The sequence below is a fragment of the Staurois parvus genome, unplaced genomic scaffold (assembly GCF_062004578.1).
Source record: "Staurois parvus isolate SC_StPar_1 unplaced genomic scaffold, SC_StPar_1.0 ptg000691l, whole genome shotgun sequence".
NCBI classification, from domain to species: Eukaryota; Metazoa; Chordata; class Amphibia; order Anura; family Ranidae; genus Staurois; species Staurois parvus.
The window spans coordinates 625,574-640,000 of NW_028318487.1; the positions used below are offsets into that span (position 1 = coordinate 625,574).

Consider the following 14,427-nt stretch of genomic DNA (forward strand, 5'->3'; position numbering starts at 1 on the left):
GGTATGGGGACCTGGTGGGTTCCAAGAGATGTTGTGGGTTTCATGACGGTGTATGCACAGCCCGACTCTCGTTTCTGGGGATGTCCGGAGCTGTGAAAGTGAGTGTCTTTCTCTTTCTCGCCATGAGGGATGGTGGCTGGTGTATGGGGGGCAGTGGTACTGGAAGGTTTAGGTGGAGGGTAGGGGTGCTCTTGGTCAATGTCAAGCTCTTTGTGCGGGGTGGGCACCAATTTTTGTGTTGCCTAGGGCAGCACAAAACGGAAGAAGTAACACACGCGGTATGGGGACCTGGCGGGTTCCAAGAGATGCTGGGGGTTTCATGACGGTGTATGCACAGCCCGACTCTCGTTTCTGGGGATGTCCGGAGCTGTGAAGGTGAATGTCTTTCTCTCTCTCGCCATGGAGGATGGTGGCTGGTGTATGGGGGGCAGTGGTAGTGGAAGGTTTGGGTGGAGGGCAGGGTGGTTAATGTCATGCTCCTTCTGCAGGGGTGGGGCGCCAATTTTTGTGTTGCCTAGGGCAGCACAAAACCTAAATACACCACTGGACATTACAATTGGTTCTCTTCAGATCGTTCAATACTAGGACTATTTCCTCCATGCCTTGAATCCCAACTGAACTTTCAATTTAAAGGGTTAAATCACCTTAACCAAAGAAACTGCCTGTGCAGGTAAGGGGCATCTGTAGACAAGAACAAATGGCGGGGCATTGACCAAAGTTATAGGTGTAGGACATTTACAAACCTAAAGTCCCTTCCCTTCCTGCCTTACTGCTAAGACATTGCTAAGACGCTCCCAGCTGATTCAAATCTCCTCGCCGGCGCTCTTTCTCTCTCCTCTGTTGCAGTATCTCTGAGTTTAGCGATCCTGCGATGGAGGAGATAGTGGACCATACATGTGGAAGGTTTTGAGAGCATGTCATGTGATGATGGGAGTGGTAAAAAATTGGCTAGTAGTGTCTTAAGAAAATCCTAACAACAAGGAAGACTGGTTTGATGTCATCCATGAAAGGTTTTTGGTCAGGCTTCAGGAGATACACAAATGGCCTACACCTATAAAAACATTGGTCAAAGCTGCTGTTTTTTTAAATCTACAGGTTCCCCTTACCTGCATAGGCAGTTGCAGTGCACCCCCTAAGGAGCCACTGATGAAACTGGTGGTTTTCCTCCAGATTAGTACACACACAACCAGACACACAGCATTTTCTCCACTTTCACTGACTCAGATAGAACAGTCTAGGAATGCCTTTTTGATCCTTTATTGAAAATCTGAACTTGGATGGGGTGAAGGGAGCATGGGATACCCCAACTGGAGAACTGAATTCTTGGAGGACTCTTCTCTGTCTCTCTAAGCTACAAAAACTCCTACATTAGGCTGGCCATACACTATACAATTTTCTGTCCAATTTCCTTTAGATTTACCTTCAACTATGTAGTGCAAGGGCCCGCCTGACTGGATACAATTGAAAGTGTTGTTTAGGTTTGACCTCATTTTATATGGATTTTGGTAAATCTAAAGCAAAATTCTCAAGAAAATTGTATAATGTATGGCCAGCCTTACTCTCTGCTGCTAACAGCAGACTTTGGCTGGCCATACCTTATCCAAGTTTCTTGAGAATTTTGCTTTAGATTTACCAAAAACCATATAATATGAGATCAATTCTAAACAACACTTTTAATTGTATCCAATCAGGCAGGCCCTTGCACTGCATAGTTGAAGGTAAATCTAAAGGAAATTGGGCAAAAATTGGACAGCAAATTGTAAAGAAATTGTATAGTGTATGGCCAGCCTAGGGCCTTAATGAACTAAATACATTCCAGGTGCATCACAACAAAAGGTGTTAAATATTTTCCAGTGAACTTGTCTTTGAGAGCCTGTGTCTGCGGGCTTTTGTTTGCTTCAACAAATGGGTTTTTCATCTGCTTACAGGGAAAGCAAAACCCAGGCCAATTGTCCCTGTCAAATGATCTCAAAAAAGCCTCAAACTGATGTTGTGCACACAGACAGTAAAGCAGCCACATCCTGCGTAAAAAAGCCTGCCCTCCACCAGCATGCTGTAGAGAAGGACGCTGGCTCTCTGTGAGGACAGGGCTGGTGCGAGGGTTTTTGTCTTCACAAGCGAAGGTGCATTTTGCTGCTCCTCTCCCCCAACATCCTCGTCCCTATTATGTGATGGGTGCAGTGTGAAGAATGGAATATTGCATGAGGGGCAGTGACGACACTAGGGGGGTGACACCATCACAGGGGGTGACACCAAAATTAAAAGAAGAGCTGTCAGTTGCTGTCATCTATCCGAGCCGAGTGTCCCCCATCCTCTCCTTGGATACCACGGCTCCTTATCCCTCTTGCAGCCCCAGGAACAGCCGTGCCATGTGGGGGGTGAGATGTCTGGTCCTGGCGGGGGGGGGGTCCAATTCCCGGGATCACAGTGGCTGCTGCATACCAATTCACATCCAGCCTGTCCGCCGTACACCGGAGCGGAGCCCGCCCCCGCCCTCTGATTGGACGGCTTCTACTCTACATGTCAGTCCTTGAATGGTAATGACCCCGCCCAGAGCCCGCCCTTCTGCATCACACATCACTGGCCAGTCCCTGCACAGGACATCCTTCCGTCTCCCAACACAGAGCCTGGGACCGGGGTGACACCACGTGTTACCGCACCGGGTGACACCAACCCTAGTGACACCTCTGGTGAGGGGGTTGGTTTATTCACTCCCCACGTCCCCTCACTGTCTACAGCCATGCTGGTATCTCCTTCACGTTGAAACCAGGGGCGGACTGACCATTCCAGCACTCAGGCACTGCCTGAGGGCCCAGGGTCCGTAGGGGGCCCCATGAAATGCCCCTGGTACCTTTTTCATAGGCTTTTTTGAGTTTGGGCAAGGACACAGGGACCCCATGATCCCCTATTGCCCGGGGGCCCCATGAGTTGTCAGTCCGCTCCTGCTCCCCGATCCTGGTGCCCTAAGGCAGCTGTCTAAACAGCCATATGTTAGCTTCGGCCCTATGTGTGGAAACAGTGGCATCTCTGCAAAGGTCCAACATGCCCCCCGCTGAGTCTGACTTCGTGTTCTACAATCAGCAAAGCATATCTCCCTGCTGTTTGGAAAGTTTTTCTTCTTGCATTTGGATTCACCTTGTGCTTGTTTTTTTAAGGTCCAAATTGGATGTCATACAGATAATCTCAGCCGCCATCCTGAAATCAGGCGTGCCCCGGTGGTGGTGCAGAAGTATACTGTGGACAAAGTCCTATTACCGGTCTCCACAGTGTTCGGTGGCCTTATCTACATCCTTGTTCCTGGAAGATGCAATCTTGGGAAAATACAAATCTCCATCAATGATGCTGTGCTGGCTCCGCACTTCAAACATGGAAAGTATCACATTCAGGGAATTTTAAGCTCTTTGATCTTTTCATTTAAATTTGGTGTAAATCAGATGTAGGATTCATTTCTCAGCATGCTTGTCATCATGGGTCTCTGTATGCAGTTTACCTAAGCAAAGGCTTATTTTGTGAATCTGTTTGCAAAGTTTCTGTTCTGGAGATCCTGCCAGTAAGAGCACTTCCTGTTCCAGGCTGACCACGCTAAGCTGCTACCTTCCAACATTGTTAGCCCACCATGTGTTCAATTTAATTTAGCCCTCATGCAGTGGCGTCCCTAGGCAGGTGCGGGGGGTGCGCGCAGCACTGGGTGACACCTACCGCACGGGGTGACACCGAACCCGCTACACAAAAAGGTAAGTTGTAAAGCAAGCCGACGATCCCCGCAGGACGGATCGGATCTCCGGATTGAACATAATGGATTGGAGTCCAAGTCTTTGGCTCCATGTGATACATAAAAAGGAGGGGAGGTCCAGTTTGAGAGTGTTTGGGAAGAGTCAGAGAGTCCCTCTCTGCCAATCCCTCCACTGGCCTCCACTCAGTGTCCTCCACCCCTCTCTGCCAATCCCTCCACTGGCCTCCACTCAGTGTCCTCCACCGCTCTCTACCAATCCCTCAACTGGCCTCCACTCAGTGTCCTCCATCCCTCTCTGCCAATCCCTCCACTGGCCTCCACTCAGTGTCCTCCACCCCTCTCTGCCAATCCCTCCACTGGCCTCCACTCAGTGTCCTCCACCCCTCTCTGCCAATCCCTCAACTGGCCTCCACTCAGTGTCCTCCATCCCTCTCTGCCAATCCCTCCACTGGCCTCCACTCAGTGTCCTCCATCCCTCTCTGCCACCCCTCTCTGCCAATCCCTCCACTAGCCTCCACTCAGTGTCCTCCACCCCTCTCTGCCAATCCCTCCACTGGCCTCCACTCAGTGTCCTCCACCCCTCTCTGCCAATCCCTCCACTGGCCTCCACTCAGTGTCCTCCATCCCTCTCTGCCAATCCCTCCACTGGCCTCCACTCAGTGTCCTCCACCCCTCTCTGCCAATCCCTCCACTGGCCTCCACTTAGTGTCCTCCACCCCTCTCTGCCAATCCCTCCACTGGCCTCCTCTCAGTGTCCTCCATCCCTCTCTACCAATCCCTCCACTGGCCTCCACTCAGTGTCCTCCACCCCTCTCTGCCAATCCCTCCACTGGCCTCCACTCAGTGTCCTCCACCCCTCTCTGCCAATCCCTCCACTGGCCTCCACTCAGTGTCCTCCACCCCTCTCTGCCAATCCCTCCACTGGTCTCCACTCAGTGTCCTCCACCCCTCTCTGCCAATCCCTCCACTGGCCTCCACTCAGTGTCCTCCACCCCTCTCTGCCAATCCCTCCACTGGTCTCCACTCAGTGTCCTCCACCCCTCTCTGCCAATCCCTCCACTGGCCTCCACTCAGTGTCCTCCACCCCTCTCTGCCAATCCCTCAACTGGCCTCCACTCAGTGTCCTCCACCCCTCTCTGCCAATCCCTCCACTGGCTTCCCATTGCCCAACGGATAAAATTCGAAACATTAACAATAACATATAAAGCCATTTTTAACTCTGCCCCAAATTACATCACTGATCTTGTCTCTAAATATCACTCAAACCGTCCTCTCCGCTCCTCGCACGACCTCCTACTCTCTAGCTCCCTTGTCTCCTCCTCCCATGCTCGTCTCCAGGGCTTCTCCAGAGCTTCCCCCATCCTCTGGAACTCTCTACTCCAATTTATCAGACTATCGCCTACTCTGCTCACTTTTAGGCGATCTCTGAAAACCTCTCTCTTCAGGGAAGCCTATCCTGCCCTCAGCTAATAATGGAATCTTCTACGCTTCCAACCAGTCCATCCCCCACAGTTATTACCTTTTGTACCACCAGCCCCTCCCTCTTAGATTGTAAGCTCCAAGGATCACGGCCCTCCTATCCCTCTTGTATTGAACTGTATTGTTGCTGTATTGTCTCCCGTTATATTGTAAAGCGCTGAGCAAACTGTTGGCGCCATATAAATCCTGTATATTAATAAATAATGATAATATTTGACATGTTGTTGTTATAGGTGAAACTAGTGACACCTTATGGGTTGAATCCATTTCTATCTATCCATCCCCTTGGGCTGAGCTTGAATCAAAGAATATTATCTTAACTATCCCATCAAATTCAGTTCGTAACTTGGAAAGGCCTAGCGAAATTCTTGCCATTTGGGACCAGATCATGGAAGCAGTTTTGAAACTCTCCACCTTACCACCCGTACTTGATAGAAAGGAAAGGGTTGTAGCAGACACCCAAATATCACAAGGTAAGTTGTAGCTAACTTTGTAGACAAGATTATCAATGCTGCTTATGTTCTCACTGTACTGTATATGTGATTATCAGGAATGAGCTGAACAACCGAGGTTCACATTCATGGTAAGTTTGGAAATAGGCTGGAGATTTTCAAAGAAAGGAGATCTGTGCAGTTCCCTGAGGGCCATGTACCCAGGGGCGGACTGACAACTCATGGGGCCCCCGGGCAATAGGGGATCATGGGGCCCCTGTGTCCTTGCCCACACTCAAAGCACACCCAAAAAAGTCTATAAAAGGTACCAGGGGCATTTCATGGGGCCCCCTACTGACCCTGGGCCCTCGGGCGGTGCCCGAGTGCTCGAATGGTCAGTCCGCCCCTGCATGTACCAATGTAAAAATGTTTTTTTTAAATGTATTGTACATCGGGAAGAGGGTCTTTTCAGGTGGCCTAACCTTCCTGGCGGTATTCCTGAGTGTGGCTCGGGGTTATTTTCAGTACCAAAAGCGGTAACCCCGAGCCACACTCGGGAATACACTGCAGAGATCCCTCGAGCCTTACATTACATTACGTTGAGTTTATATAGCGCCAAAGGGTTTGCTCAGCGCTGTACAATAGAGGGGGGGACAATACATGAAACATTACAGCAGCTACGAACAGCACACGAGGGGTTATAGGGCCCTACTCTTTCGAGCGTACAATCTGGGAGGGAGGGGGTAGTGGTACAGGAGGAAGTGGCTGTGGGGGATGGAGTGGTAGGAGGAATGAAGGAGAGCAGCAGTTAGGTGAGGGTGGGGTAGGCTTCCCTGAAGAGGTGGGTTTTCAGGGAGCGCCTGAAGGTGAGGAGGGAAGGTGACAGTCTGATGGATTGGGGTAGTGAGTTCCAGAGGATGGGGGAGGACCTGGAGAAGTCTTGCAGACGTGCGTGTGAGGAGGAGACCAGGGAGCAAGATAGAAGGAGGTCCTGTGAAGAGCGAAGGGTACGGGTAGGGTGGTACTTGGGAATCAGGTCGGTGAGGTAGTTAGGGGCAGTGTTGTGAATGGCTTTGTAGGTCAGAGTGAGTAGTTTGAATTTGATGCGTTGGGCGATAGGGAGCCAGTGGAGGGAGAGGCAGAGGGGGGTGGCAGAGGTGGAGCGGCTGGTGAGGTGGATGAGTCTGGCAGCTGAGTTCAGGATGGTCTGAAGCGGGGAGAGTTTGCACTGGGGTAGGCCGGTGAGGAGGGAGTTGCAGTAGTCAAGGCGTGAGATAATCAGGGAGTGCACAAGTGCGGTGTCCCACAATCCCGCGAGGTCCTCTCGTTGTGTCCCCCAGCCATGTCCGCCTGCCGATGCCAGCATCCATCTTCCGGGTTCCGTTCCCTGCGAGCGTCGGAACCGGCGGGAGATTCAAAAAAGTAAAAATATGACATACACATAATACATTGTAATCTGTTAGGATCACATTACTGTATCAAACCATTTCACCTCAGTTTTGTCCCGAGTGCTTTGTCCGGCGCCCTGCCTGAATTTTTTTCGTTCTTTCTGCCTAGAAACTGAGAAACGTCCATGGCATCCAAAAAACTTCCCTTTAGGTCAAAATCGGTTTTAGACCGGCTAGAGAACAGCGATAGTAAATTAGAACCACTTGCAGAATTGAGTGATAATGATTGGTGGGGTAAATTCGTCATCAGACACTGAAAACGATTCTGCGACTTTGCTCAGTGATTTGCGAACTTGGCGCTATATTTCAAATGTCAGTGTTTTTGGTTTGATTATATTATTGAATTAAATTTATTATTATATTATTATTATTTATAATTATTTATTATATTATAATTTATGATTTTGTGTTCCAAACTTTATCATACCCGGGATGTTTACTAGACTCTTGTTCGGACAGATTTCAGTGAGTTATTCCTAAAAATTACAGGCCTACAATAAAAAAACTACATATTTTCATGAAAAACAATGTACAGCTTTGACATTCAAAAATATTGATTAGTTAGACCGCCAGGGAGGTTAAAAGTCAACAATAAAAAAATATGCAATTCCTTTAAATGCTTACCTTTACATAGGCTATCCCCCCTACAGTCCATCATGAATGCTGCTGCCAGGCTCATCCACCTTACCAACCGTTCAGTGTCTGCTACCCATCTCTGCCAATTCCTCCACTGGCCTCCACCCCTCTCTGCCAGTTTCTCCACTGGCTTCCACCCCTCTATGCCAGTTTCTCCACTGGCTTCTACCCCTCTATGCCAATCCCTCCACTGGCCTCTACCCCTCTCTGCCAGTTTCTCCACTGGCTTCCTCCCCTCTATGCCAATTCCTCCACTGGCCTCCACCCCTCTATGCCAATCCCTCCACTGGCCTCCACCCCTCTCTGCCAGTTTCTCCACTGGCTTTCACCCCTCTATGCCAGTTTCTCCACTGGCTTCCACCCCTCTATGGCAATTCCTTCACTATCCTCCACCCCTCTATGCCAGTTTCTCCACTGGCTTCCACCCCTCTATGGCAATTCCTTCACTATCCTCCACCCCTCTATGCCAGTTTCTCCACTGGCTTCCACCCCTCTATGCCAATCCCTCCACTGGCCTCCACCCCTCTCTGCCAATCCCTCCACTGGCCTCCACCCCTCTCTGCCAATCCCTCCACTGGCCTCCACCCCTCTATGCCAATCCCTCCACTGGCCTCCACCCCTCTATGCCAATCCCTCCACTGGCCTCCACCCCTCTACGCCAATCCCTCCACTGGCTTCCACTCACCCAATGAATAAAATTCAAAATGCTAACAACTTACAAAGCCATCCACAACTCTGCCCCCAGCTACATCACCTACCTGGTCTCAAAATATCAACCAAACCGCACTCTTCGATCCTCCCAAGACCTTCTCCCTAATTCTCATGTCACCTCCTCCCATGCTCGCCTCCAGACTTCTCCTGAGCTTCTCCCATTCTATGGAACTCCCTTCCCCTATATGTCAGACTATCTCCTAATCTATCCACCTTTTGACGAACCCTGAAAACCTTTTCTCTTTAAAGAAGTCTATCCTGCTTTTAACTAGAAAACTGTCTTTTTTATTTCCTCCATCAGCTCATCCCCCCTACAGCTATTACCTTTTGTATCGCTCAATCCTTCCCCTTAGATTGTAAGCTCTGACGAGCCGGGCCCTCTGTTTCCTCTTGCACCAAATTGTATTGTAACTGTAATATCTACCTTCATTTTGTAAAGCGCTGCGAAAACTGTTGGCGCTATATAAATCCTGTATAGTAATAATAATAATAATAATAAATGACATTCTGGGGAGGTGTCTCAAAGCTTTATGTGGTTTTTAACCACTTCCAGTCCGGACACTTTCCCCCCCTTCCTGTCCAGGCCAATTTTCAGCTGTCAGCGCTATCACACTTTGAATGACAATTGCACAGTCATGCAACACTGTACCCATATGAATTTTATAGCATATATATTATATATATTTTATTTTTTTGAGACAGATAAAACTTTATTTTGGTGGTATTCACCACAAGGATTTTTAAGGTTTTTTTTGCTATATAAATGAAAGTCCAAAAATTTTGAAAAGTGTTTTTCTTATAAAGTTTTGCAAATAAATAATCTTTCTTCATAAATCTTGGCCAAAGTGTATTCAGCTATCTTTTTAGTAAATAAAAAAATAACCCAAATTAGTTTATAACCAAAAATTATAATTTTTCAAAAAAAAAGTTTTATTTTTTTTTATTATATTATTATTTTTGCTTTTTTTTAACATACTGTCACCCTAGCAGTACAGTGTCTCCATAGTGACACTGTACTACTTGTGGGGGGTGATGAAGATTTTTTTTTTTCACACTGATTGCTTTTACACCCATATAGGCTGTAAAAGCAATCATTTCTCCTTCTCTCTGGCTGCATTCTTACGACAAAAACACAAACAATAAAAATGTCCCGGAATTAGATTTAAAGTCAACCATGATGAATATTGGCCGCCGACCCTCCATCTGACAGCTCCTAAATAAACTTTGGGGTAAGGCCACCCAATGATGTCACTCCCTTTGTGACATCAACAACCAGACATGATTGGGAGAACCCCACGCTGTTTTTTTCCTGAATTTTTGATTGCCCGCAATTGTTTTGTTCAGCTGTCAGCTTGGAATACATTGGTTGTTCTTCCACTCCTGGTTTCCATTTACAATTACCTTGCAGGAGACCCAAGGTTGGGAGAAGGGCTTTCACAGCAAGTGTAATAAATTGTCCAAGAAGTTACCCAGTGAGGGTCCTACTGTATGACAGGCAGGATATCCACAGTATATATTGCAGCCATGAGAAAGGTCAAAGTCAACAGACTTCTAATAACTAAAGAGAAAAGGAATCAGATCTCTAATGGCTTTCACTTAGAAGTAATATTTTAAGACCCTGACAGGGTTACAGAGTAGCGCTGAGAGCTTTTGCTATTTACTGTCAGTAAACTGACTATGGCCAACAATACATCATCTGTTGGTGCTCTAAGTCACTGTTTACTGGAAGTAAATATTTCACCTTCTATTTCTGGCTTTAGAAGGTGGGGAAGTTGGCAGGGGGGTGCTCTGTAAAGGATTGGCAGTTTTTTTGGATAGTGTTATGTTACTTACAGATTCCCAATGGAGGAAAGGTCCTTTCACTTCCCTTGACATAGACTCAACAGAGGAATTCTCTCTAAAGTGAGGGGAAATGCCTGGAAAAGGTACCCTCATTGGAAAATCTCTCTTCACCAGTTTTGGTGAAAACTATAAAATTGTGGATTTTTAAAATGTTAAGGATCTTCCATAGGCAATATTTATTTTTAACCCCTTAGTGCCACCTCCTGGAAGCCTTTTAAGTGGGTTTCAATGCCTGGAGTTGGCACAGCTTATGTATCATGTGACTACTGTGGTTGGCTCTCACAGCTGTCATGTGATTGGGTCAGAAAAGTTATGGTGGTGCGAACCTTGAATTTTATTTGTTATTTCACTGGATAGATCTTTTTATGTCTCGACGGATCATTAATAAAGAATTATAAATTTATTTCATACTGTGTCGGTACTGGATTCTTACTCATGTCCTGTGATCAAGAGCCTGTGCAGCTAGCATCCTATCAGAAGCTTTAAAAAGGAGCTCTTCAGTTTACAGTCCATAGACAAAGTTATGAAGAAGTATAGATCAGGACAGGGGCGGACTGACCATTTGGAAACTCGGGCACTGCCCGAGGGCCTGGGGTCAGTAGGGGGCCCCATGAGATGCCCCTGGTACCTTTTTCATAGGCTTTTTTGAGTTTTGGCAAGGACACAGGGGCCTCATGAGACCCTATTGCCCGGGGGCCCCATGAATTCTCAGTCCGCCCCTGGATCAGGACCAGATTATTAAAAAAAATCCCAAACTTTGAACATTCCATGGAGAGCCAATAAATCCATTTTAACAAAATGCAAATAATATCGCACCACTGAAAACCCTACAAGATAAGGCTGTCTACCAAATCCCACACAATGAGCAAGAATGGTATTATTCAGAGATGCAACATCTTACTAAAACTGTCTTGGAATGGGCCAGTCAAAGCCCAGGCCTCAATCCAACTGAGAATCCGTGGCATGACTTGAACATTGCTGTTCACCAACTCAACCCATCTAACTTGAAGGAGCTGAAACAGTTTTGCAGAAGAAGAAAAATGGGGAACAATCCCTGTGGCTAGGTGTGCTAACCTTATAAAGACATACTCCAAGAGACTTTGAGCTGTAAAAAATTGCAGCAAATGGTGGCTAAAGAAAGTATTGGCTTTTGGGGAAGGGGAGGAGAACACTGACACATGCAAGATTTCTCTTTCATACTGATAGGCATGTTGTCTACATTAGATGATACAAAACCCCCCAAAAACTATTTTAATTCTAGGTTAAAATGTAAGAAAATAGGAAAAACACCAAGGGGGTGAACACTTTTACAAGACACTTTACACATTTTCCTTTTTTATATACTCTTTTTCTGCATGGTGGTGTCTGGGTCTGGTCAGTGGAGACCAGAATCTGACCATAGGAAGGGTTAGAAACACGTCAGATTTGTATTGCTGTCTGCCACTGCTGGTAAGATTCACCTTCCCTATTTCTCTGGTGACCTTTGTCAATGGGACTTACAGTTCAGGAAACTCCAACATTTTTCATGGTTTTCACTGCAATAGGAATAAAGGTAAAGTCTTCCATTGGTGAAACTTGGACTTTGGAGAATTTTCCTCTCCACTCCCTGTTGATGTTTTAATTTCTTGACAATGTTGTAACCCTTCCTTGATCTAGATCAGCGGTCTCCAAACTGTGGCCCATGGGCCGAAGGTGGCTCTTCTGCTCATGGGGTACTATTCCTCCAATTAACACCAACAAGGAGGCACCATTCCTTCAACTGACACCAACAATGGGGAAGCATTCCTCTCACTGACACCAACAATGGGGAAATTTTCCTTCCACTGACACCAATGATGGGGCACTATTCCTCCCACTGACTCAAGCAATGGGGCATAATTCCTCCCACTGATATAAACAATTAGGCACTATTCTACCAATTGATATCAATGATAGGGCACTATTCTTCCCACTAATACCAATGATGAGGCATTATTCTTCCCACTAATACCAATGATGAGGCACTATTCCTCCCACTGACACCAATGATGGGGCACTATTCCTCCCACTAATACCAATGATGGGGCACTATTCCTCCCACTAATACCAATGATGGGGCACTATTCCTCCCACTGATACCAATGATGAGGCATTATTCTTCCCACTAATACCAATGATGGGGCACTATTCCTCCCACTGATACCAATGATGGGGCACTATTCCTCCCACTGACACCAATGATGGGGCACTATTCCTCCCACTGACACCAATGATGGGACACTATTCTTCCCACTAATACCAATGATGGGGCACTATTCCTCCCACTGACACCAATGATGAGACTCTATTCTTGCCACTAATACCAATGATGAGGCACTATTCCTCCCACTGATACCATTGATGGGGCATTATTCTTCCCACTAATACCAATGATGGGGCACTATTCTTCCCACTAATACCAATGATGGGGCATTATTCTTCCCACTAATACCAATGATGGGGCATTATTCTTCCCACTAATACCAATGATGGGGCATTATTCTTCCCACTAATACCAATGATGGGGCATTATTCTTCCCACTAATACCAATGATGGGGCACTATTGCTTCTTCTACTGACTACGGGCACTATGTAATTTGTTTACTCCCACTGACGCTGGAGCATTCTCTATTCCCACTGGCCACTCTGGCCTCCCTAAAATTTGAAGGACAGTCAACCGGCCATTTATTTAGAAAGTTTGGAGACCTCTGATTTAGATCTAAGAACAAAAAAAGTTTTGCTTTTAGATTTATTTTCATATACATCAATGTATGAATTATCTTCAAAGACAAATGTTGAAATTGTATCCTCTTGCTTTGACAGGTTGGATGCATTCCGGTTATCCCATCATGTGTCATTTGAAATCTGTTGAGGCCCTGTTGTCCATTGAGAACATAAGACCAGATATGTGGGGTGCTATTCATGAACTCGGACACAACTGGGAGATAAGGGAATGTACAATTCCTCCTCACACTAATGAAGCCTTCTGCAACCTGTGGTCTGTCTATGTGTTTGAAAATGTTTTGGGAATTCCAAGAGAGAAGGCTCATGGTGATCTCCAACCACACGTAAGAGAGGAAAGGATAAGGAAATATTTAGAAGATGGAGCTCTGCTGGACAATTGGAATACATGGGTCTGTTTAGAAACTTATCTACAGGTAAAAAGAGGATATTAACTAGAGAATCTTCCTCATTACATCACTTATCTCAACAGGAAAGTTGGTGATCATTTTTTTTCAGTTTCTGTATCTCAGTCTTGGCAGTTTATGGAGCAAAACCAGAAGGATTTGGTACCACTACTCCCGGTGAAACATAAAGAAGAGGTTATTTGAGCATTAAAGCTTAGGTTACCTTATTATTAGGGTCAGTGTTTGGGGTTTAAAGATGCACACCAGGCAAAAACAAAATATTCAGATTAATACAGATTTGTAATAATAAATCCTTTAAGGGTAAGTTAATCTTTTCATGAAAAATAAAAAGCGGACCCAACTGAAAAAATCCTAGCCACCCCTCTGGACCCTGCTTGCCATAGTGGCCATGATACCCCATGGTGTCGATTTAGCAGTCCATACACCCTACACTGAAAAACACAGCCATGTAGTGAGTGTGCATCATAATACACACAATGGAAAGTGCTCATTGGCCATGTGACCGAGCTGAACAAAAAAAAGTGCATCTGAATCCTCTTCCTTCTGGTAAGGTGTCCCAGACCTCCCATTGGTCAGCACAATGACATGGTATCCTTGGCCAATAAATGCATGCCATTGTGAGCATTATGATAGATACTCACTCTATGTATTGACGTATATGGTGTACAGACCGATACACCAGCAGCACAGGGTATAACAGTCGTTATGGGCAGTGGGGTCTGGAGGGGTAGCCAGGATACTTGGCGTTAGTTCACCTTTACATTTTTCATTAAAAGGTAAACTTAACCTTTAGAAGGAGCTCAGACAAGGGGAAGTAGTAACAGCACAAGAAACTTATTTTCTGTGCTGCAGTGCAAGGAGGATGCTGATAGAAGAAGAGAGCAGAGTGACAGAGAGATTAACTCATCAGTCTGCTATTTTCATTTGACTGTTAAAGGAGAAGTATAGCTAAAGCTATTTTGTGTCTCCTTTCTCTGTC

General features: G+C 46.3%; 1 protein-coding gene across 1 annotated transcript in view; it reads left to right on the top strand.

Moving 5' to 3' along the window:
- Positions 1-14,427, top strand: part of LOC149446286 (TRPM8 channel-associated factor homolog) — a 38,202-nt gene that overhangs the window by 15,860 nt on the left and 7,915 nt on the right. Inside the window, exons 4-6 of the mRNA XM_089652717.1 lie at positions 3,178-3,373; positions 5,551-5,685; positions 13,123-13,457. Of these exons, the coding sequence (XP_089508843.1) occupies positions 3,178-3,373; positions 5,551-5,685; positions 13,123-13,457 (666 nt within the window). The remainder of the gene's footprint in view (positions 1-3,177; positions 3,374-5,550; positions 5,686-13,122; positions 13,458-14,427) is intronic.